We start from the raw sequence: 22,500 nt of genomic DNA on the forward strand, positions 1-22,500 counted from the left end.
ATTCTAAAGGCTGCTTTGTCAAGCTGTTGCCACAACGAAACTAAAGTTTTGTTTGGTAAATTTCTGAACTCTGTGCGGAATGCTGAGAATCATATTGAAGACGACACCTTTGATTTCACGTTTCCACTTTATGGATATGATTCATCTGCCAACTCGTTTAGGTAAGACAATGTAAAATTCTTGAAAACGCATTGCTAAAGTATTTCACGCTTAAAATTCGAACACGCGTATACGCAAGCAAAAAAACAAGTGTCTACAGAATTGACGCAGGTGTAGATAAAAGAGAGAGAGAAGGTGTTTGCGCTTGACCTTTAAACCAAACTGACGCAATCCCCAATCCTTAAACCAAACCAAACGGACACAATCACGCATGCGCAGTCTCTTTAAATGTCCTTGCGTTCATTTAACTTCTTAAGGAAGCGCGTCCGACGCAGCAGAACGGAAGCGAGTCGCTCTGGAATAAACCAAAACCGGAACATGAAAACTCTGCTTCCGCTTGAATAACTACGCGTGCGTGGATGGTCTTCTGACTATGCATGGAAGTCAATCTTTTAGAAATACGGCTTCTTCCTCTAACGTAAAGCACTTCCACGACGCATGGGACTACGCTCTCGAAAGGTTAGGAAAAGCTGAGCTCTTCCAAAAAAAAGCTCATTATGAGGCTTTAAAGAATATAATGTACAATTCGCAGGGGTCAATAGCTTCTGGCGCATAAAACTCTACTTCCGGTTAAATGGCAGGAAATAAAACCGTTTTCCAACAGCCAATCAAAATATGATCTTTCTTGGATTTGACCAGAGTGTTTCTTTCCCGGTCGCTGGTCAAGGGAACGATGAATCTGGGAACGAGATTGGTTTTTAAGTGGACAGCACATCTGTAATCTCACTTTACAATCATCTTCGACCCCGTAATAGGAAGTGCCGTGATAGTTCCCAGAGTTGCCTTAGCCAGGAAATTCATAAACCTCATGTAAAATAAGTGCTCCCATCTAAAAAACGCAAAGGCAAAAAGTTTTATCCAGGAAGAAAGCTCCATTTTTCGTGAGACAAAGTAAAACTGACCATAAGATCAATAACATCAGCGTTACTTCCGTGGGATCAGTTTTCTGTACGTTTGTTTAGTTAACTAACAACATGCAGAGAGGAGCAATGTGGAGCAATGTTGCAGCATTGATGGGGTCCAATCCCAGACTTAGGTTGTGGTTGTGGGTCGAATTTGTTGGTTCTCTGTTCTGCTTCGAGAGGGATTTTTCGGCCGGGTTCACCGGTTTTTCCATCTCCTCAAAACTACCCTATAATTTGATATGAGTTGAGTTGATTTAATTTGCATTGATTAGTGTACAGTGTCCAATGCGTGCCAATGCTAAAGACACTTGGCACTTAAATAAGTATCATTATTATATGGCTTGTGTTTGTAGCCGATATAACGTGCGCTCTGATTTACTAATTGTGACTGAATTGTAGGGCATTATTCTCCCGAAATCCACGGGCCGATTTCGGGCTTGCAAAAACAAAGCAAAAGGTAATTAAAAAGCCATATAATAAACTACTTACTAACCGAGCTAGCTCGAGCCGTACTGGAGAATATTGGCCCTCGGTCGTTTTTGTACGGACCTCGCTGCGCTCGGTTCGTACTGCCACGACCTCGGGCCAATATTCCCCAGTACGGCCTTCGAGCTCGGTTAGTAAGAAGTTATTAATTGGGTCATAAAAGGCAAAGAAACGCAAATTTTTTAAATCGTTAACTTTTCTTTTCATTCCCAAGGGACCGGCCATTCATTGGCGTAGTTACTGCACCTCGAGTCATCCTTTTGCATCACAACGAACAACACGACAAAACCAGGACTCACATTCTGATCTCAACGGTAGCCAATGCCTGGCCATTGGTGGTTTTCTCTTTAGTTGCAGCCTTACTCTCAGGAATTATCATTTGGTTCTTGGTGAGTTTCATTACTTTTTGAAACTTGGGTGGGCTCTTATCGTTGAATTTGCATCTTATTTTGGGAATGATAGTCCCGGAATTTCTGTTCGCTCACTTTTTCAGAGGCAACTTCTCCGACTGCTTCATTTCTGAAATTCAACCCGTGGTCATATTTTAAGAAAGGCACCTGATTGGTTAGTTGTAATTGATGATTGACTGCGCGACCATGGGCGTGAGACCAAAATAACTTTCACAGCATGCCTCAAAGCTCAAGAAAGATCCCCTCACCCTCTCTTGTGTTAAATCACAAATTTCCAGTACTTTTTCATTATGTGAGAACACGACGGCGAATTTTCGTTTATCAAACAACTGAGTCTTTAAATTGGCCATAAAAACCTGCATCAAGTATAGTAAATGTATTGAATTTGATGATTATAGTGTTTTGCTGTTTCCAGGACCACACCAGTAACCCGGAAGATTTTCCACCACCATTTCTTCAAGGATCATGGGAAGGCTTCTGGTGGGCTTTGGGTACCTTGACAACAATGGGGTATGGAAACGTTCTCTTAGAGTTCATATTCAGGGAGGGTCTTACTTGGTGCGTTAAATATCTGTGGACTACTTGGCTAAATGGAAATTTCAGAGCCTAAGTTCTTTTGTCACTGTTACGTATATATAGCCTGTAGGACAAGTCTACAATCATGCGCCATTTTAAGGCCCCCAAGCGACTAACTTGCTGATTGTGATGGAATGAGCCAATTGGTTTAATGGGATGGTCATTTCACTCTGCTCACCAGCATTTAATGCGTTGTTATGTATGTTTGTCACTCACAGGTATGGTGACCGATCGCCAAAGTCACCTCTGGGCCGCGTGTTTTGCATCTTATGCATTATCGCTGGTGTTATCATCGTCTCAATATTTTCAGCCCTTGTTACCACCTCTTTGTTTGCCAGTGCAGCGCAGGGCTTCAAAATCCACGGCTCAAAGGTAACTCTGCAAGTCAGTTGTTGTGCTAAATCGCTATAAAAACGCCTTTTCAGAACAACTCAGACGATTCGGCAAATCGCGGTCACGGAGACGTCACTGGTGAAATTCTTAAATACACTGTAAAACGATCATATTCTCCTTACCAATGAGGACCATTTTGCAGTCTACTGTTTAACGTCCTTGAGACCTCGCGAGTTTTTTTATGTTAGATGCGGTATTGCCCCGTGGTTTAATTTCCTCGGTACTTCTTTCATCGTAGCTTGGGGCTGTTAACGGAAGCGAAGAGTTCAAGCTTGGGGTCACTATGAACGCGGACATGAAAGGTAATCACTGGGTTGATTTGAAACTGACTAGAACCAAACAAATGTGAGAATATGAGTTTCAGTCATCACAGAGATAAAGTATAATAATAAGAATAATATTAATAATAAGTATAATAAGTATAATAATAATAATAAGTATAATAATAAGAATAATATATATAGTATATATAATAATAATAAAATAATAATAATAATAATAATAATAATAATAATAATAGCCTAAAAGCGGAGCTTCAGGCTTGTTTATTTTTACTTGCTGTAGGATTAGTGAAAATAAAAGGCTTTGGAACTGTCCGCCTTTTGGTTTTCCCGGATATTGCTTAATTATGTCATTTTCTTCGCTACCTAACAAGTGAATTCCACGGTTAATTTCACCTGAAAAACCGACTGATCCCATGAATCACAAAGAGATGAGAGGGATATGGGTTTTTCCAGCGAAATCTACTGTCGAATTTACCAGTTAGGCAATTAATTTTTCTTGAATCGCAAGAGTTTTAAAAGAAAACAAGCAAATCCTCAGCAAGCCAACGGAAAGGGAAAGATGCCATTTCAGAGTCGACTGTCAAAAGCCAGCGAATAGGAATCACGCTAAAATTAGAAATCACAGACGTACTATAGCTCGTGATGTGACAGATCGTACCAGAAACCCATAAGGGTTGAAACGTGTAACGCGCGTTCACAGCTTCCGAATATTCAGTGCGAACTGATTGGTTGAATGTTTCATCGGTACTGCTACAAGTTCTTGCAGAGGAAAACCTGCATGTTTATCTTTCCATAGTCCACTTATGCATGTTATTAAGGGCTTCTCAGTTGCAATGGCATCAAGAACAGGCTTTCCAATGAGGTACATCAGATGGGGAGAGGAAGGAGTGAAAACGAGCGACCTCAGACTGAGTGCAGTAACACAGTGCTTTATTCCATAACTGTCAACTGAGCTGCATTTTGTTTTTCAGCAGATTCAACTTGTCTTTGCCTAATACGTAGCCCTTAACAATACACGATATTGTTTTGGTACCGTGTATCATTGTAGTGCCATGGTAGATGTCTTACGTAAATAGCCCCCCTGAAAAGACATGTGGTTACTAGTATAATACTAAACCTAGAAAGATTGAAGAAAATAAAAGAGAATGGAGAAACATTGATTTGAGGTTGACATGTTGACCATTTTCAAGTTCCTCGAAAATTCTATATCACCAAAAGCCTGATACCTTTCCAAGACAAAATCTCACTGCAGTTAAGCCAAAAATGGAACACACTTTTTTGGTTCGTTCCACTGGAAAATTTCCGGAATAAATGGAACTTCTGAAAAAGTAGTCCTGTTTTCCGGTTGGAAACTTTCCGATGGAAATGTGTGTTCCATTTACAACTTTTGAAAGGTCTTACAACTTCCAGGCTATTCACGGCCACATTTTTGAATTTTGGCGCGTAAAATCGCAATCACTGGGCGGCGAACGGGCTTGAGTTAAATGGAACATCCATTGTAACCAACAACAAAGCTTTCCAGTTGGGTTTCTAAATTTTTTAATGCTGTAATATTTATTTTAGGTCCTTCCCGCTGATATATTTATACCACGTGATCTTATCGCCAATACCGGCCAGCGGCATTATCTCCTACTGGGCCAGGCGTATATCTGACTGTACAAACGTGACTGTCAATCACTCACACCTTGTGTTCTTAAATAAAAATTGTGAAAGTTCCTCTGCTTTTCTGTTTCAGTTTTTCCTCACGTGTTTAGAATGACGCAAGCACTCCTGGCACACGAAATCGATGGAGCATTGGTTGATAACTACGTTTTAACCACGGTTAACCTCATTCAAGAAGCACCAATTATGATCGAAAGATACGTCGAACATCAAATCATCTACGGAGTGGTGTTGGCAAAGAATTCCTCAAAGCTTGAAAAGTGTGTTCGAAAGATCCTGCGTGACCATCCCCAAGAGGTGTTTGAAATCATATCCTCAAACCTTGCCCGTCTCAAGGTAAGATTGCATCTATTACGATAAATTATAAATGCTTGCGCAAATCACAGTTATATTTTCTTCCTCAGGTCATGTCTTTCAGGTAACTCTTATTCAACTGGATCACTTTCAATTCCTTAGATCATGTATTCTAGAAAATGCTCTTTTTGTTTATATCACTCTCCCTTCAACGTGTCATTTGGGTGGCCATGTTGTTGCCATTAGCAAAGAAACCGCGGCCAAACTGGTTTCTGTAATAAATCCTCATGAAATTGAATTCTTCTCCGAGGAAACGATTTCTTTTGTTCGGTTTAAACATAGTTCATAGAGATGGGCTGGTTTTGAAACCCTGGAACTTCAAAATCAAGAACGGTGACTTCGCGCTTTACGTGAACTTGACGTGACCATATTAATACACTTTACGTCATAGAAAGGGCGGCGTACGGGGTTTAATTCACGAGTTGTTTGTGTCAACAACCCGAAAGAGCGAGGTACCAGCGAGTGAGGGTTTTTGACAAAAACAACGAGTGAATAAAACCTCGTATAAAGCACTTTCTCTGTCGTGAGCTGTTTACTACACATAAGACGAGAATTTTCATTGAAATAGTTTTCTGAACGCAAATTAGAAACAAAAACTCACTAACAATAGAACCAAATGCAAATTTAATAGCAATGGAAAATATCGCGGTACATGTACATCAAGGAAATAAAGAGCTGAACTAAAAATGTAGTCACTGTCTGATTCAATAACAAAGTACGATTTGCACGAGATGCACGAGTGGCTTGGAAAGGCCTTTACGCAATCGTTGATTGGTTATGCTTCAACACGTGAAAGAGCTGCACGCCATTCTGATTGGCTGTGTAGGCTTTTTTCACATGTGAAAATAAAGGGTATAGATTTCTACAAATGAGCTTTCTGGAATAAAATTATCATGTTTTGTGTAATAAACAATCTTTTGCCCTCGGTACACAACTAAGTTTGAATAAATTAATAGAGACTTTTGATTGCCTGCTCTTTTAGAAAAATGGTGGTTTGTTCATGTTCAGGGGAAAGACAGCGAACAAAAATATAAAACAAAGAAACTCGTCGAGTTTCAGAACCATCTCCATATATACACCTAATCGGCTAACTCAATGTTGTACCCAATTCAAACCCTTTGGGAATAAAACGTTTTGTTCCAGGTATTTCCATATCATTTAAATATGAATCATGTGCTACATTATAATGCAAATACAATGCACAAAGAATCTTAATCCCGGGAGATTTGAATTGGGTGCAACATTGAGTTAGCCGATTAGGTCTATTAACAATGATTTAATTAAACCAGTAATTCAGTGCTGTTAAACGTAATCTTAAGTTATCTCTTCAGCCAATCACAAAACATGCTGACACCGCAGTTAGCCAATCGTACATGTAGCCTGCGCTAAAGCGAGGGAAAGCGCGGGAAAGGACGAGCGAGCAAGTCACGAGACTCGCGCCTTGTTTGCTTTCACCTGTGATTGGCTGAGAATGCAACGCGACGTTTTGAAGCCAATCACACTCAATCGAAAACCGCTCTAATGCTGTCGTGGCATAGTCGTTTCCTCTCTGACAATCAATCAAAAAATCCGCAAACATTCCAATCACACACTGCAGCATTTATTTCCATGTTATTTTCAGAACCCAATTGACGATAAAAATCAACAGTTAGAGGCAGCAGAAGGACTATTTTATCAAGAAGAGATTTTTGACCTGGTTGTATATGTTATTCTGGGCTTGGCCGTGGCACTCTTTTTAGTTGGCATTTCGTGGGAATTTTTTTGCAGACGTCCTAAACTAAGTAAGTAGTTCTACATGAAATGATTTAATTATCGATCGTGACTCGGGGATAATCGGAAAAAAACCAAGTGCTCTTTTGCAGGAGTCGAACCTACGACCTTGCGATTATTGGTTCGGATGCTTTATCACTGAGCTATAGGAGACCCGTAGAAGCTGGGACTCGGGGATACTCAGAAAAACCCGAGTGCTCCTTTGCAGGAGTCGATCCTACAGCTTTGCAACTTACGAGTCTCCTATAGCTCAGGGGTAGAGCATCCGAACTAGTAATCGGAAGGTCGAGGCCTAACTCTGCCATCGTGTCGTTTCCTTAGACAAGAGACTTTCCTCCCCATTGTTTCTCTATCACCAAGGGGTCGGTTGCTCGAAGCCTGGTTAGCGCTAACCGTTGGTTAAGAGGTTAGCGCTAACTGTGCTTCGAGCAACCCGGCCCAGATGTATCAATGGTACAGGTAATATACTGCTGGTGGGTAACCAGCGATGGACAAGCATCCCATCCTAGGGTGAGGGGGGAAGGGGAGGGGGGGAAATTCTCCTACTTGCTTCATGCTACGATAAAACCGGGATAAGCTCCGGCTGTATGGGCCCTACGGTTTGCTCGAGCGCGACTTTACCTTTACCTACGTAGGTTCAAATTCTGCAAAGGAGCATTCGAAGTTTTCCCCACCATAGATACTGAAATAAATCTCATTTCATTCACCGCAGATTTCTGTTAACTTTGCACCTAGGTCTGAAGTAACAGTATCTTTTCTTATTATTGGGAAATTTGACGATTGGTAATTTGTTTATTCCTATAGACACGTACTTTCCACAATATAGTGATCAGTTATATTTTTTAATAAATAAACGACATTTCCATCGTTACAGTAAGTGATTCTATTCACGCAGCAATTCACTTAATTTCTTTTAAAAATTGCTGCCAGCGTCTAAAACACAGGTCACTTTTCACGGGTCATTCGTTGCAGGCCATTGTTTTCACCTTTTTCTAAATAACCCAAAACCCTCAATTTGGCTAACTCTAGGCCTGAAGTTAGTTTTTAGGCCTGGGTTAGCCAAATTGAGGGTTTGGGGTTACTTTCAAAAAGGTAGAACAGTAAACTGCAATGAGTGACCCGTGAAAAGTGACCCTTGTTTTAGACCCGCCGGAAATTGCTAGTTTAATGTTAAAAAGTATCCCGCTTTATTTGCAATTGTGCTGCCTTCGATCTTCATTCCTGAAGTCTGCTTCATCTTACTTGTGAATAAGTCACAGTTTGGTACTAAATGCAGAGGTGTACGGAGCTTGCAGAATTATAATTATTTCGCATCTCTCTTTCAGGAAACCAGCGAATGCAGTCAGTTGCTCCGACAGGGACGTACTCAATAAACAATGACAAAGTTAAAATTCATCCATGCCACAACAGCAGTCGCGAAAAACTCGATGACATGATAGCAGAATATCAACTGTTTCACGACCGCTGGATAGAAGGATTGAAGAAATTGCGTGACAAAGAATCAGCCGCTGACGGAGCTTCAAAGCGTTGCGTTGCTGATAATGGTAACGCAGACATGGTTTGTGTGTGAGAATTTGAAGTTTTCGTCACCATGACACAAGTATTTCATAAAGTAGTCGTTTGATATGCACTGCGAGCACTCCTGTATACATAAGTAAACTGACTATTATCCCACACGAACGAAGACATGTTTTCCAACTTTTTCGCAAGATTACTGAGGTTTTAATTCCTATATTGTTCTTTGTTTCTATTTTACAAGTAGAAAACGCTGTTTGAAGTCTTTTTTGTCACTTTTTGTTCTCATTTATTTACTATTTATAAAATAGTCATGTTCTAGAAGCCTTAAATGGCTTTTTATATTAAGTCATTCAGAATACACGGATTCAAAATTATTCGGATACGTGTGGACGGGGCTCTAGTAAACGAGCTCAGCCGGAGCAAAAATGTTGTTAACGCTGACAAAAGATTTCAAGAAGGGGCCGTAAGTGAGGAAGGACGACGACGAAGGATGAAGTGTTCAAGTTAAGACTCAAGCCTTTTGTAGAACACCTGAGTAATAAAAGCCAGTAGAAATCAGTTGTACATAAAGAAAACGGTTTGACTGATAAAATACGGACATCAACGAATGTGCTCCTTAAAGTTTCTCGCTTATTTTATCATTCGCACAAGTGGATCTCTGCCATGTTTTTTGACGGAGGTAGTAATGTTGGAGATTTGGCGTGCGACAGGCTCCGACGGTTTCTCAATCGGTTTTCGGGAATCGGACACATGAAATAGTGCAAATGGGTGAGGTAAAGAAAAAGGGAAGCCACCTGGACCCGTATAGGAAAACCCTCTACTTTCTTGGAGAGAATGTTGGAAGAGAATCTCAATAACATAATTCTGACCCTCTGCTCAAAAACACCCGGTGTTGACGAGTTAACCGAACAGACGTATGCCGAGGGTCACGAATAATAAAGATTATGAGAGTCTTATTTACAATCAAAATCATATTATCCACTTAAGCATCGGAGTAAACATATCGCGACCAGAAAAATTAAGACAGAGGGGCCTTAAGACATAACCTGTCGAGTTGAAATTAATTGTTTACAGATTCTCTCTTGAAATCGGTCGCTAATAATACAATGGTTCAAAGTAGTGTTTAGATCTCCACGAATTTTTTTATAGTATTTTCATCATCAAAGACAATGCCAGACGGAGTAACATTTGAAGGCTGTGTTGGTACAAGATTCCTTTAAAAAAAAAGCAGCCAATGATCATGATCAAAGGAATCTTAGTATAATTACATAGGTGATTATTGAAAATTCTCTGAGCTGATTGGTTGCACTTGAGGTGATTATTATGCGATAATCACCTAGGCGGTTTTTTCAAAATGGCCGCCAAGCGATTTTGTCGAGATGACAGACGAAGAAATTAATTATTTTAAAGAATCACCTATTCGCTATTCTCGCGAATCCCATAATGCAGTTTATTTTGGAGGTTATTTGCATCAACACAATTGAAATACAGTTCACCGAAGAATGATACAGTCCAAAGAGTAAATAACTTAAGAAAGCGAATCGCCCATAAGACCTTTTTCCAGATACGGCGGCTAATTCTATTTGTATTGTTTCAAATAGTTATTATGGGATGCCCAGGGGACAAATACATATTAATTTGTCCCCTGAACATCCCATAATGTCTTTCGAAACGATAGAAATCAAAATGGCCGCCGTATCTGCAAAAAGGTCAATATTAGACCCTCTTAAGATGAAAATTATTTGAATTCTATTATTAGCTCTCTGTCATACGGAGTGGTTATTCACGGACGACACGTTATTGATGGGAGCAAGAGATAAAAGCTCCTTCGCAATACAGTATAGTGGAAACTCAACTGGGGAAATTGGTTCGTTATATAGAGGGTTCGTTATATATAACAAATTTGCGGAAAAACAACCAAAATGGTCGTTACATCGAGGTATATAATTAATAATTGTTTTTTCATGTGTTACGTTGCGCTACCCAGCATTTTAGGATCTGAACGATTACTTCTTCCTAGTATATTTCACTTGTTTTTAAAACACGGAGGGCAAATTTCAGTGGAAGTGGCTGCCAAACGGAGAAACAAGGGCTTTAGACTGGAAATTCCGGCTACTTATACCTTCTACCACGAGAAGCCTTCAAAAATAAAGACGTTGATGCAACTAATAAGAGAAAGAAGATGGAGCGGATCTGTAGATGTATCGATAGTGTCAGTGTTTGTATTTATAATGAGCTGTTACTGTAACTGTGAAGTTGTTCTAGCTTAGTTGCAGGATTAAAGGATTGTCATCCTTGTTCTGTTTCATACATCTTACTGCAACTTTGGCCAGGCTAATTAAAGAGAATCGTTCGTTATACCGAGGATACTGTATGGTCGCAGTCAAATAATTAACATTGGGCACAGGGATTCGCTCTCTTGTCATGATAAAAACTTCTATTTGGGATCTCAAGCCGGCGCAGGATTTTTTGGGCGACAGTCTAGCTGTTAACAGAAGAAGGATTTTCGGATTCCAAGGCTGAAAAGTGCTTATGCTCAAACTTGGACTTAGGTTATTGACAATGTAAATCTCAGAAAACTGACACGAATTTTCTGTTGCTCTTGGTCCATCGCTGAAAAATGCAAATGCTTGAATTCACAAAACCTTGCCTCGGTCTTGTTGAAGACCGACGATGACGGATCATTGTACTCTCGTTGTTCACTAAAGATCGATGATATTTATTTACTAGTATCAGTAGCCCATTTCCAAGTAGTTCTGAATATAATGCGATCTCTCTATCAGAAGCAGAAAAGGATTACGGAGAAAAATACTACAACTTCTCTAACTATATACTAAGGGTGCGTTGGATTGAACGTATTCCGGAATAGGAATTTTGAAATCCTTTGTTTTTACGGACATTTACATTACAATTGTCAAACAACTGCTAAAATGCTATTTTAAACATTTTAAACATATCTTTATTATCCTTGTTGCTTCAAAACGCCAGATATAACGTTTTAAATTATCAATCCACGTATTCGTATTCCGGAATAGGGTCAATGGTGAATATATACCAGGCCCCAATTTAGTTTACGATTAATCATATTTTGATATGATATTATCAGCTGGCTCTTTCGATTCTTTCTTGTGGATGGGTGTTATATCTGCCGATTTCCATTCTCTTGGAATTCTGCCGCTGCTAAGAGAGTTGTTAAAAATAGCGCAGAGACTGGGAGCTATTTGTTCACTACATTGTTTTAGTAGTCGAGCTGGAATGCCGTCGGGACCACATGCTTTTGAGGTGTCTAGTCCATTCAAGTAATTTCTCACCTCTTTAACTGACACTTCTATTTGCGAAATTTCCATAACAGTTTTTGGCGATATGTTAATTTCAGCCCTGTTTACATTAGAGGCTGCGGGAAGAAAAACAGAACAGAAATACTAATTAAAAAGTTCTGCTTTCTGAGCAGGTTCCTTAGCTGTGACACCGTTGTACGAGATCACCGGACATGTGCCAGACCGACATCCTAGAAACACCTTGTGGTAGCTCCAAAATTGTTTAGGGTTGTCTTTAAAAGACTTCTCAATTTGTTCTAAGTACTGTCGATGTTTGGAGCGAACTACATACTTAATGTTTTGACTCAAAGCGCGTAATTTTCCCTTACGTTCTGGGGTCTTGCTCCGGCGAAATTTTTTTAAAGCTGCGTATTTCTTGGGCAACAAGTGACGTACTTTGCCATCTATCCAAGGAGGAGAGTTAGTATCATGGACTGCTTTTACCGGTATATGATCTTTCACAGCTGTTAAAAAAAAGTCCTTCCAATTTGTTTGAAACGGATTTTACTACAGAAATTAACGCTATTTTAAACGACGTTTCAACCGTTCCAACGGTCACTTTTGAAGTTAAAAGATAAAATTTAGCATGTGCTAATATAACCAATTGTAAAAATGCTAATGAGGTATTGACCAAAAACTCTGATATATTTACATGGAAACAATACGATAAAAGAGCGAAAGAGACAATAAACGTTAATTAATTAGGTTCAGTTTCACGGTTCGAGCGAATAAAAACCATTTCAAATATCAGACAGTCGAGTTTACTCTGACATTTCTTCAAAATCTTGAAACTTCTTTTGATGGTCTCCGGATCCTTGCTAGCCTGTACATGATTGCCGATTGTTGATCGCTAATGCTCCTCCACACGCTGATGTAGGTGAGGACTCGTGAAGCTGACATAGTCTGCATCACACAGACCACACTTGTAGTAATAAAGAGCGTTTTCTTGATTAACAATTGGAAGTTTGTAGATTGATGCCGTCGTCCAGCCCGTTTACACAAGTCAGAAGATCAAAGGACTATTCAAACCGAAAGAACACAAACTTCCAATTGTTAATCAACAAAACGTTATTTATTTGCTTTAAGAGTGGTGTATACCAGATCTGTCAAAGTAGAAGAATGTTCCGCCCACACCATGATTTAAAGACTCTTGAGACGAAGTCGACAAGTGCTATTATTACCGTAGTTCGTTCGTTCAAAAACAAATCCCGAAGCAAAGGAGATAGGTAGGCTTTTAGGTTTTTTTGTTTTTAGCAAAGGGTAGTATTAAGGTTTATCGTAGACTTTTTGTTTAGTGATCATGAAAAAAATTCCAGTCAAAGGAAGAGAAAGTGAATGGATCGCTTCTGCTGGTTCCGCGCGCACTTTTAAAAGAATAAAAAAAACAAATTCAGTTTTAAAACATGATTCTATTTGAAGAAAAACTTGGACCTTCGCATCGACTTCATTGCTATAAGCGACCTTCAGAACGAGTTAGAATACAACAGATGTTATTATTGTGCAAATAAGTGGAGGGGTATTCAGCAGATAAGCCGTATTTATTTCTATTTTTTACTTCTCTGTCCGCACTTTTCGTGGAACAAATTCTATTCTCACTGATTTTAGTCTTTAAAAATCTATATTTGTGAAAGAGCAATCGTTGTGATATTGTAATAGGAAGACGTGGCCACTAACTGTGAAACTGCAGCTGACAACACAGTCACGGTCTTCATGTACCTCGAACCATTGAGAACCTGCTCGCAGGCTCGTCTTCGTTGAATAAAAGTGCCAATTATCGTTCGACCATTATTGCAAAAAAAAAAACGGGATTTGTTTTCCTTTCTTCCACCCGTTTTGTGTTGGACGTCGATATTGTTGACACACCTCTTCACCGACACCCATCAATTAATGGATCCGAGTACTAATCTCGTACGCAGGTCTCTTGTGGTGAGCGAAGGCGAGATCTGGTCAAATCCGATTTGCACGCGTGATCGACTGTCAGGAATGTGACACTGAATCGGAGCCTTGCGATGTCATCTACAGGAACCCATTTGCTTTCCTTCTTTCCTGATAGCGGTGAAGTGTATGAAACCTTATAGGATTCAACTTGTTGTTTCGTTTTTCTATACGAGCCTCTATGACATTGCGTTTGTTCCGTGATGTTCGTCTTAGGCCCAAACTTTTTCTCCAACGCTATAGACAGAGGGCGGATTTAAGCGACACTGTGTACACATAGCACGCTTGTCATATCGGTCGCTTTTTGTGCTTGCTTTCGTACTTAAGAAGCATTTTGGGAACGTCATTTCCAGTTGGGTGAATTCTCTCAAAGCTAGGAAGACATTCGTTATCTAATCCGCTTTCTCTGAAGCTACTACAGATTCGTGCAAAATATGTTTCGAATATTCTTTTGTAAGCAATTACTTCTTTGGGGTCATTATCAAGAGTGTTTTGGTACAGACAGAGCTCTCAAGTCTTAAAGTTTCCAAAGAGTGAGATGCTTGCTGTAGATTGCGCCAAAGACGCAAGTGTCCTGTGTTTCTTGTGCCGGAGGCGCCAAACAATTCTAGGGGGGTCTGGGGGCATGCTCCCCCGAAAAATGTTTGAATTTTGCACTTCTCATATCGCTGGTAATGCACCGTCGAGTCCGTCATTTTGGTTTTTTCATGCTGCTTGCCAAGAGGGCCCATGTTTTCATGATCAGCCTGAGCTAACATATCGGCCTATAAATCATATATTAACGGGTGAAAATGCTGAAGAAATAAGAACATTGGTAGCACACGAACAGATGGAACATTGGCCGAAGTTCAGTGCCAGTGAAGGAATGAATTCGGAATTCATGAGCAATTTTGAAAGCTTAAAAGGTAGAGTTCCCTACAAGAAAAGTGCCTATGCGTGAGAAATGCTCGTGTCGGCGTGAGAGCGTGAGATTGCATCGAAATGCGTGAGACTCACGCTTAATGCGTGAGACTCGAGAGCTCTGTACAGAGGGAGCTGTTTTACCCAATTGACTCCGTCCTTACCCATCTTATTGAGGTCGCATTTTCCTTCAGTTCCTTGGAAACGACCCTGCTAGATTTCCTTGATAAAGGGCGCAGCCAAACAAAGCTGCTAAAAATGCCAATCACAGTAAGCACGTATCTGTAGAAATGACCATTCTTCTTAACAGTTCCTTTACGGCCCATATCCATTAAATCTATTTGGTATCTTGGAGTCTAATTGGCTCCAATAAGCGAGTTCACGCTCTTGAGTGCATCATGGGTAATCAGGGCAAGATGGAGAGAAATTCAAAGGTTTGCAAGGAAGGTCAAAACGATGAAAATTATTCATGATGTGCACTTTCGGATTTTTATTTTCCAAAGCAGAAGATATGCGCTCAAAGGTGCGGCAGAATAAATTTGGAGAGAATGGCTATTAAAGAAATTATTTTATTAACAAGAGTTTCTGTCATACATTTCCTTTAATTGGAAGGGCACAAAATTACAGAGAATGTATGGAGACAAAAAAAAGCAATATTAAGGAATTCCAAAGAAGGGATACCAAGTCTAGTTCATCACAGTTGTGAACATGAGCTTATTTGTTTGGTTTATGAAGGCGAAAGTCTATAAAGTAGTCATGTACAGTTTATTTTGCTTTGAATTGCCATGTAAACCTTTGAATTTCCCGCCATCCCTGATTACCCATGATGCAATCAAGAGCGTGAACTCGTCTATAAGAGAACACAAGCCAACTTCGCTGCGCCAGATCCTTTGGTTCGGTCAAATTCCACTGCGACTATTTTGTTTATCTCTGAAGATCTTAACATTCGCCGTCCCTCAAAATAAAGCACCTTTCCCCCGTTGTCGTCTTTGACTGATAACCTACCCTTGGTTCTCCAGAATCGTACAGCAGCTGTGCGCATTGCCGTTGTTCGTTCTTTTCCTGGTGGTTGGGTTTTTCCTTCTACAAGGACTTTTCGTTCCCTTGCGAGTTCACATGATCATAGATGGTCAGAGAACTATGCCACAACTGAATGCTTACGTAAGTACCACAGCAAAAAAAGTATAACTCATGTTCAATCAAATAAGAAAAATAAGCGCTTTTAAGCGTTAATTCAACTTCATCGTACTTAGCTTTCATGCAAATTGCCGGCGTTCAACGACACGTCGGATTTTACAGAGTGCATCCCATCGTGCAGAATACCATCGTGCAAGCAACACGTTTTACACATTTTTGTGGGAACGAGATTAATGTCCTCTTCTACTACATTTTTATGTTTCCATAATTTGGAATGGCTTCGACAAGACCTTCTTCCTCGGATTTCTCCCCAAAGAAAGGAATGTAATGTTTTCCCCCGGTACTTTTTCACGTAGTTACTAAAACAAGGAATGACCTAAAATGACCAGCTATAATGACCACCTACAACGACCTACAATGAGCTACAATGACCTACAGTGGTCTACAATGACCTACAATGAGGTACAATGACCTACAATGACCTACAGTGATCTACAATGACCTAAAATGAGGTACATTATAAGCTAAAATTAGCTAATGACTTGTAATGGGCTAAAGTAAAAAATAATTTGCAGCTCCAAGCATATTTGCGGTACAAAGGTTAAAAAAATTCCACTCTGCACTTTGAACCAATCAAAACCTCGTTGCTGTGCTAGTTGAAAATTCTCATTGTGCACTCTGAACCAAACAAGACATTGTGGCAAGAATTTACCATCTTCTCTCGACGGGTCTAATTTGCAGGTCGTAGGTGGCAGGTCGCGGGTTGCAGGTCATTGTTGCACCAATACAGAAAGTATCCTAAACATTCATAAAAGCTAACCGTAGGCCTAAAAACTTTTGTTTAGGCCTAATTTGGCCTAAGGTTAGCTTTTAAGAATGTTTAGGATACTTTCTGTATTGGTGAAACCTGCAAATTAGACCCGCCGATCTTCTCTTTATTTTTTCCTGCTCTAATTAAAATTTTATTGTTGCCAAGCAAAGCCTTGATATGTGTACATTTTCAATTAAGCTTTAAATCAAAGGAAAACCATCCAAGGGTCTTTTTTGTTTATTTTCGCCTTCAAGGCCACATGCGTAATTGCTGTGATCATATGGGTTAATCGCGCAATAGACTAAAAGCGTTGCGTGACAACGCACAATGGATGTTTTTCGCTCACCAAACTCTTCACCCTGATCTTCTTTTGTCTTTCTCTTTGATTGTAAGTCATTTAATTAGGCCATTGTAGCTCATCGTATGTCATTGTAGCGGACTTAACTATTACAGTGTAATGTGAAGTGCTAGTTTTCTACCCATATCAACCATGTGCATGAGCGTTAGCCCTACTAGTGGAAATGGGCCCACACAATGACAGAGAAACAATCTGACCTGGGTTTGAATTGAAACCTTGTAGCTCCTTCGGTAGACCAGCGGTGATCTAACCCGAAGGTCGTGGGTTCAATTCCCGCCCTGGTCAGAGTTTTTATCTGTCCTTGCGTTGAGTGGGCCCATTTCCACTAGTAGGGCTAACGCTCACATGGTTCATATGGGTAGAAAACTAGCACTTCACATTACAGTTTAATAGTTAAGTCTAATAGTTAGTAGAAATATAAGTGCTACACGGCCAACGTTTGCAAAAACGTAACCCTTCCTTGTATGTCATTGTAGATTATTTTAGAGCTCTCATTGTAGCTCATTGTAGCTCACTGTAGGTCATTGTAGATCATTTTAGGTCGTTGTACATCGTTGTAGGTCATGCCTTGTTTTACGTACTTTTGCAACAGCAACAGTAATCAGTTTTAGCGGCGTGGGAAAGTTCCCGTCCTAAATAAAGCTGCTATTTATTAGTCGAAACTGTTAGACATAATTCAGAGTCCGTCGTTTTTTCGTTCATTTGTGATTAATATATTTCTGAAGTGCGTTAAAGGGGCTAGGTCACGCAATTTTAGGCAATTTCAGTATTGATCAAATGGTCATAGAATTAACTGAAATAACAAAATAACGGCTCAAAACTATAGAAGAACTCAAACAAAACACAGGAAAGCTAAGAAGGGACAAGGATGGACAAAACTGGGGAGGATTGAAATGAATTGCATTTGGGTAAATTTGAAAAACGTCGGGCCACCTTTTTTAAAATATATATCAGTTTATATCAAAATGTCATTTAAACAGCTGGAAAATCATTCTCAGTTGTTACGTGGCCCTGATTTTGCAAATGAAAGACTCTTGCTCTGCCAATTTGACATTTAGAGCTCATAACTAACAAAATTAAACAAAATTACATAAAACAGCGTGACCTAGCCCCTTTAAGTTAGGGGAAAACATCGACGGTAGAAAAAAACAAACTGCACTGAAATTAGTTTTGGATTTCGAATCTCCCTCCAAGTTATGGGGTTTCCTGTGTGGTACTTCTTCATGTTACTTAAGGACTTCCTGTCGGACTACCATTGTCCGATCAAAAAGATTGTTAAAGTCCATTATCCCAGGGTCTTTCCGGGCGCTCACCGCTGACCAAAAAGCCCGAGGACTCTGGGTACGAGATTGCAGCTGACCTTGATGACCTCTAAACTTGAGCCCGCGATATGGCCGCGTGATACTGGTCACATTGGCATACCTGGACGGGTGGACGTACGTATGGACGTACAGTCGTACGGTCGTACGGTCACCAAAACCAACTTTTCTCGCACAGATGGGTTACCATATTTTCTTACCCATGGTGCTCCGCGCTGGCACCTTCGGCGCGCGAAGCTCCGCCATCAATGCTAAGAAGTCACATGAATAATTTTTATTAGTCACATGGGTGTTATAATCAGTTGGTCAGGTGGTTGACCATTATGTGACTGATATTCGTGACAGATGGCGTGACCGATCACGTACCCAGTCATAACCAGTTAGCTGGTTGAAGACGTGTTACTTACTTCATTGATGACGTTAGCATGACGTCAATACCTTTAAGACCAAATGTCACTTTAAAGAGTTAATACATTTAGGGCAAAATGTCATTACATTTAGGACCTTATTACATTTAATGCAAAATGTTATTCCATTTAGGACTTTTATTACATTTAGGGTGGTTTATTACATTTAGGCCTTCAACATCTGGGAGCTCGTAATGAATCCAACAGCAGTTTTCGGTTTTCGCCTCAAGACAGTGATAAAATCTTCGTTCCTGTTATCAGATTCAATTGCTAATGCCTCCATCCTTCCATTTTAAAATTTATATTAGGCTAAAAGCGAGTCGCAAATGTATTTATAATTAGCCTTAGGACTTCTACAGAAAGGTTTATCGTCTACCAGGTCCAAATGTAATTAAAATTTGGAAGAAGAACGGATTAAAAAGACGTTTTTAACAAGACGCTATTTTTTTTAAAAAAAGAGTTTCTTTTTCGGAATGGTAAGGAGAGGAGATCAAATACTGTAGCGGTAGGTCACTCGGTCTGTCATATTTAGTTTCGCGTCGTCTATTGAAACTCTCGATAAATAAAGATGGAAATGTGAACGCAAACTCTCTGAACGGAGAGAAGCCTGTCAAGGAATATTAACCATTAAAGAGAAGAACAGATACTTGTTTATGCGCATGTATAGTCTACAAATAGCTATTTTACCTTCAAATGCCAATGCATAACATTTCAAATTCCGTTTTCCGTGAACCTTCCATTACTTGTGTTACATGTGAACCTAGGCAGTTACCAGTATTAGCTTTAAAATAACTGGTTCCTGGTTAATCCAATTTATCACTACGACTCACCAGCGCGAAGATTGTTTAAAGTAACATTAATCATTAACACGAAGAGAGATAGCTTTGGAATTTTCCTATAATATATCGCTTTAATCTAATATAAAATTATTCAGATAGTCAAAATTTAATATTTCCTTCGCTTTTTGTTCGTCAGCATTATGACTTGCGATACTTCAGGTTCATATGTTCACAAGTTTGTTTTCTACATTTCATAGATGTTTAGATTTTGAATTACAAACTCTGTTTTGATTGGCCACTCTACCTCACTGTGTAAACAGTTCACCACGAAGTCAAAGTAGATACGTTTCGTTTCTGAGAAAACGAAACAAAAAATGGGTATTAACTTTTAAATGTCTTTAATGAGAAAAGTTATGCCGAATTGGGCTTCTTTTACCAAAATTATAATTGTATATTCAGATGATAAATTTGTAACAGTGGTACCGCCAAAGCCGGGGGAAGGATCTGTATTATCTGTTTTTGCGGCTGTTTGATAAGAATAAAAGCGATATTGGAACAATGAAATAATCAGATTTCAACTTTAACGAAGGTTCTAGAAATTCAGTTGGAATCTGCTCATCTGCTCTCTTCTTGTGCCTACCAAGATATGTCCAGTTCTGTCTTCAAGTTGTCAATTTTTCTTATCTTATTTCCTTTTACCAACATAACTTCTAAAAATCTAGTATTTCGTGATAGGCTTCCTGACCGGTTTGCATCAGCTGTGCTAGCTCTTAATCCAAATTTGATCCATATCATTTTGCACTTTAAAAATATATATTTTTTCAAGAAGAAAGTCTCCATCTTATTAGCTAGGGAAGTTGCTCTTAATGCGGACGTCTGTTGGTACATCCCTCAGGTGAGGCAAACAATAACTGGGGGGCTTCTTTGCGATTCGTTTATATCACTGGACATCTGGCCCCAGTTGTTCAAACGATGGATAGCGCTATCCGCCGGATAAATCACTAACCAGTGGATAAGTCATACCAAAACCAATTCGGCGCTATCCAATATATAGTGACTTATCCGGTGGATAGCGTTATCCAACTTTTGAAAAAATGGGGCCTGATGATGTGACATTTCTGAAAGAAAGGAGTATCTAGTAAGTTCCTGTTGCATCTTCAAGTTTTGTGATCAAGGAATGCATTTCTTAGAAATTCTTCATTAAGCAGCTGTTTTCTACAGCCCACGCTCGATAAAGCGAAAGTTCTGACCCCTATTCCAAGGCTTTCAATGTTCTTTCGCTTTAACGGTGGAAAGCTCGGAAAGTACAGTGTAGACGCCTCATGGACATGTCTGAATATTGAACAATCCAACCTACTCCAAAAAAATATTGTCCGGATAGTATGCAAACCTACAGTAACTGAGTTAAGATGCATGCACACACCTTCTTTCCAAAGCAATAAAAATAGATTATAGTAAGATTAAAGATGTTATGTCACAGTTACGTTAGTTTACTGTGTTTAGGAGATATCTTTAGTTATCACGAGTTAAAAACTCGAAAATGGTAATGTGGAATTCCTTTACTGATAAAAGTATCGTCACATCACAAACAAGATGATTCTGACCAAAAACGAGCTTCATATAGGCGATTTGCCATAAACCTGAAAAATGTCAGGCATTTTGTGTGGCAAAGCCCCTTTTAAATGCACTGGGAATTTTGACAAAGCTTCAAATAAAGAGGAAAGAAAGAGCAATATTTATACCTGGGGCTTTCAAGGCTTGAAGCTTGCGGGGATATAAAGAAAGTGAAATTTCAACCGTAAGGACACAGTCAGCCAGTTGCTTTAGTAGTGGTTTCTAAGAAAGCAATCCGTGGATGAATTTGAGGTCACTGACGACCAAAGACACATTTAGCCAATCATCTGAGCGGGGTGCAAAATAGTTCCAGCTGCGTGAAAAGATTAAGAAAAAACGAGAACTTAACTGAAACAGAAACCGAAAGCCCTTCTTCGTTGAAAAGTACCATAATCTCCAAAGACCGTGTGTTCGAAAATCCTCGCCTAAACGGCAAAAAGAAGGAACTCCAAAGCGAAGACAAGCTGTTAGGTTAATTTAACAAGATCAAACAATCATATGCACGACATTTTCGCCCATTACCTTCAAAACCCACCTTATTGCTTGCGTCATCCTGCCCCTAATGGACCTAATCGGTTAACTCAATGTTGTACCCAATTCAAATCTCCGGGGATTAAGATTCTTTGTGTATTGTATTTGCATGATAATGTACCATTCACATTTAAATGGTATGGAAATACCTGGAACAAAACTTTTTATTCCCAAAGGGTTTGAAATGGGTGCAACGTTAAGTTAGCCGATTAGGTCTATTGAACAAATGTTCCCGCGAAAAATAGTGTATGGAACTTGCTGGTCAAGGGTTCAAACCTTCATAGCGTCAAAAAGGTTCGAAGGGAATAGAGATGCAATAACGAAAAGGTTATAGAATCCTTCTTAAAACAGTGAATTATCCAAAATGACAGTGTTAATGTTGCGTTTATTTTCTTTTTAGATTCCTTCGGCGAGATAGATTTGACAAAGATCATGCTACCCCTCCTCTTATTCCTTTTTTCTCTCTTGGAGTTTTCTCGGCAAACCAACGCCATATTTCGTCCTTACTGGTCGCAAAGAAACCACTCGGATACATCATTTCATATACCCTTCTCTGCTCTCGAACTGGAAGGCCCCAAAAAGAAATCTCCAAAGATGCAGTACTACACAGACTTGGCGAAGAATTTTTCTTTAGATTATCGCTGCGAAAAAGGACTGGCGGTCTCAATTGCTTGGCATACCTACTCGCCTTACACTATCCGTTATGAAACCAGAAATAAAGGAATCCCTGGTTTGACCGTAGATGGAATGTTCTCTGGGATTCTAAAGGCTGCTTTGTCAAGCTGTTGCCACAAAGAAACTAAAGTTTTGTTTGGTAAATTTCTGAACTCTGTGCGGAACGCTGAAGATCATATTGAACACGACACCTTTGATCT

The 22,500-nt window shown here is 39.6% G+C and overlaps 2 protein-coding genes across 2 annotated transcripts in view; both read left to right on the forward strand.

The window, feature by feature from the left end:
* The window catches only part of LOC138050776 (uncharacterized), a 9,025-nt gene extending 327 nt beyond the window's left edge, over nucleotides 1–8,698 (forward strand). The window contains exons 1-8 of the mRNA XM_068897061.1: nucleotides 1–161; nucleotides 1,765–1,939; nucleotides 2,376–2,470; nucleotides 2,755–2,908; nucleotides 3,168–3,231; nucleotides 4,949–5,211; nucleotides 6,851–7,010; nucleotides 8,325–8,698. The exon at nucleotides 1–161 is cut by the window's left edge and continues 327 nt beyond it. Of these exons, the coding sequence (XP_068753162.1) occupies nucleotides 1–161; nucleotides 1,765–1,939; nucleotides 2,376–2,470; nucleotides 2,755–2,908; nucleotides 3,168–3,231; nucleotides 4,949–5,211; nucleotides 6,851–7,010; nucleotides 8,325–8,569 (1,317 nt within the window). The 3' untranslated portion in view covers nucleotides 8,570–8,698. The remainder of the gene's footprint in view (nucleotides 162–1,764; nucleotides 1,940–2,375; nucleotides 2,471–2,754; nucleotides 2,909–3,167; nucleotides 3,232–4,948; nucleotides 5,212–6,850; nucleotides 7,011–8,324) is intronic.
* An 11,876-nt stretch (nucleotides 8,699–20,574) lies between these two features.
* The window catches only part of LOC138054327 (uncharacterized), a 60,959-nt gene continuing 59,033 nt past the window's right edge, over nucleotides 20,575–22,500 (forward strand). Inside the window, 2 exon segments of the mRNA XM_068900791.1 lie at nucleotides 20,575–20,611; nucleotides 22,026–22,500. The exon segment at nucleotides 22,026–22,500 is cut by the window's right edge and continues 45 nt beyond it. Of these exon segments, the coding sequence (XP_068756892.1) occupies nucleotides 20,575–20,611; nucleotides 22,026–22,500 (512 nt within the window).

Source organism: Montipora capricornis, chromosome 6 (assembly GCF_036669925.1).
Source record: "Montipora capricornis isolate CH-2021 chromosome 6, ASM3666992v2, whole genome shotgun sequence".
NCBI classification, from domain to species: Eukaryota; Metazoa; Cnidaria; class Anthozoa; order Scleractinia; family Acroporidae; genus Montipora; species Montipora capricornis.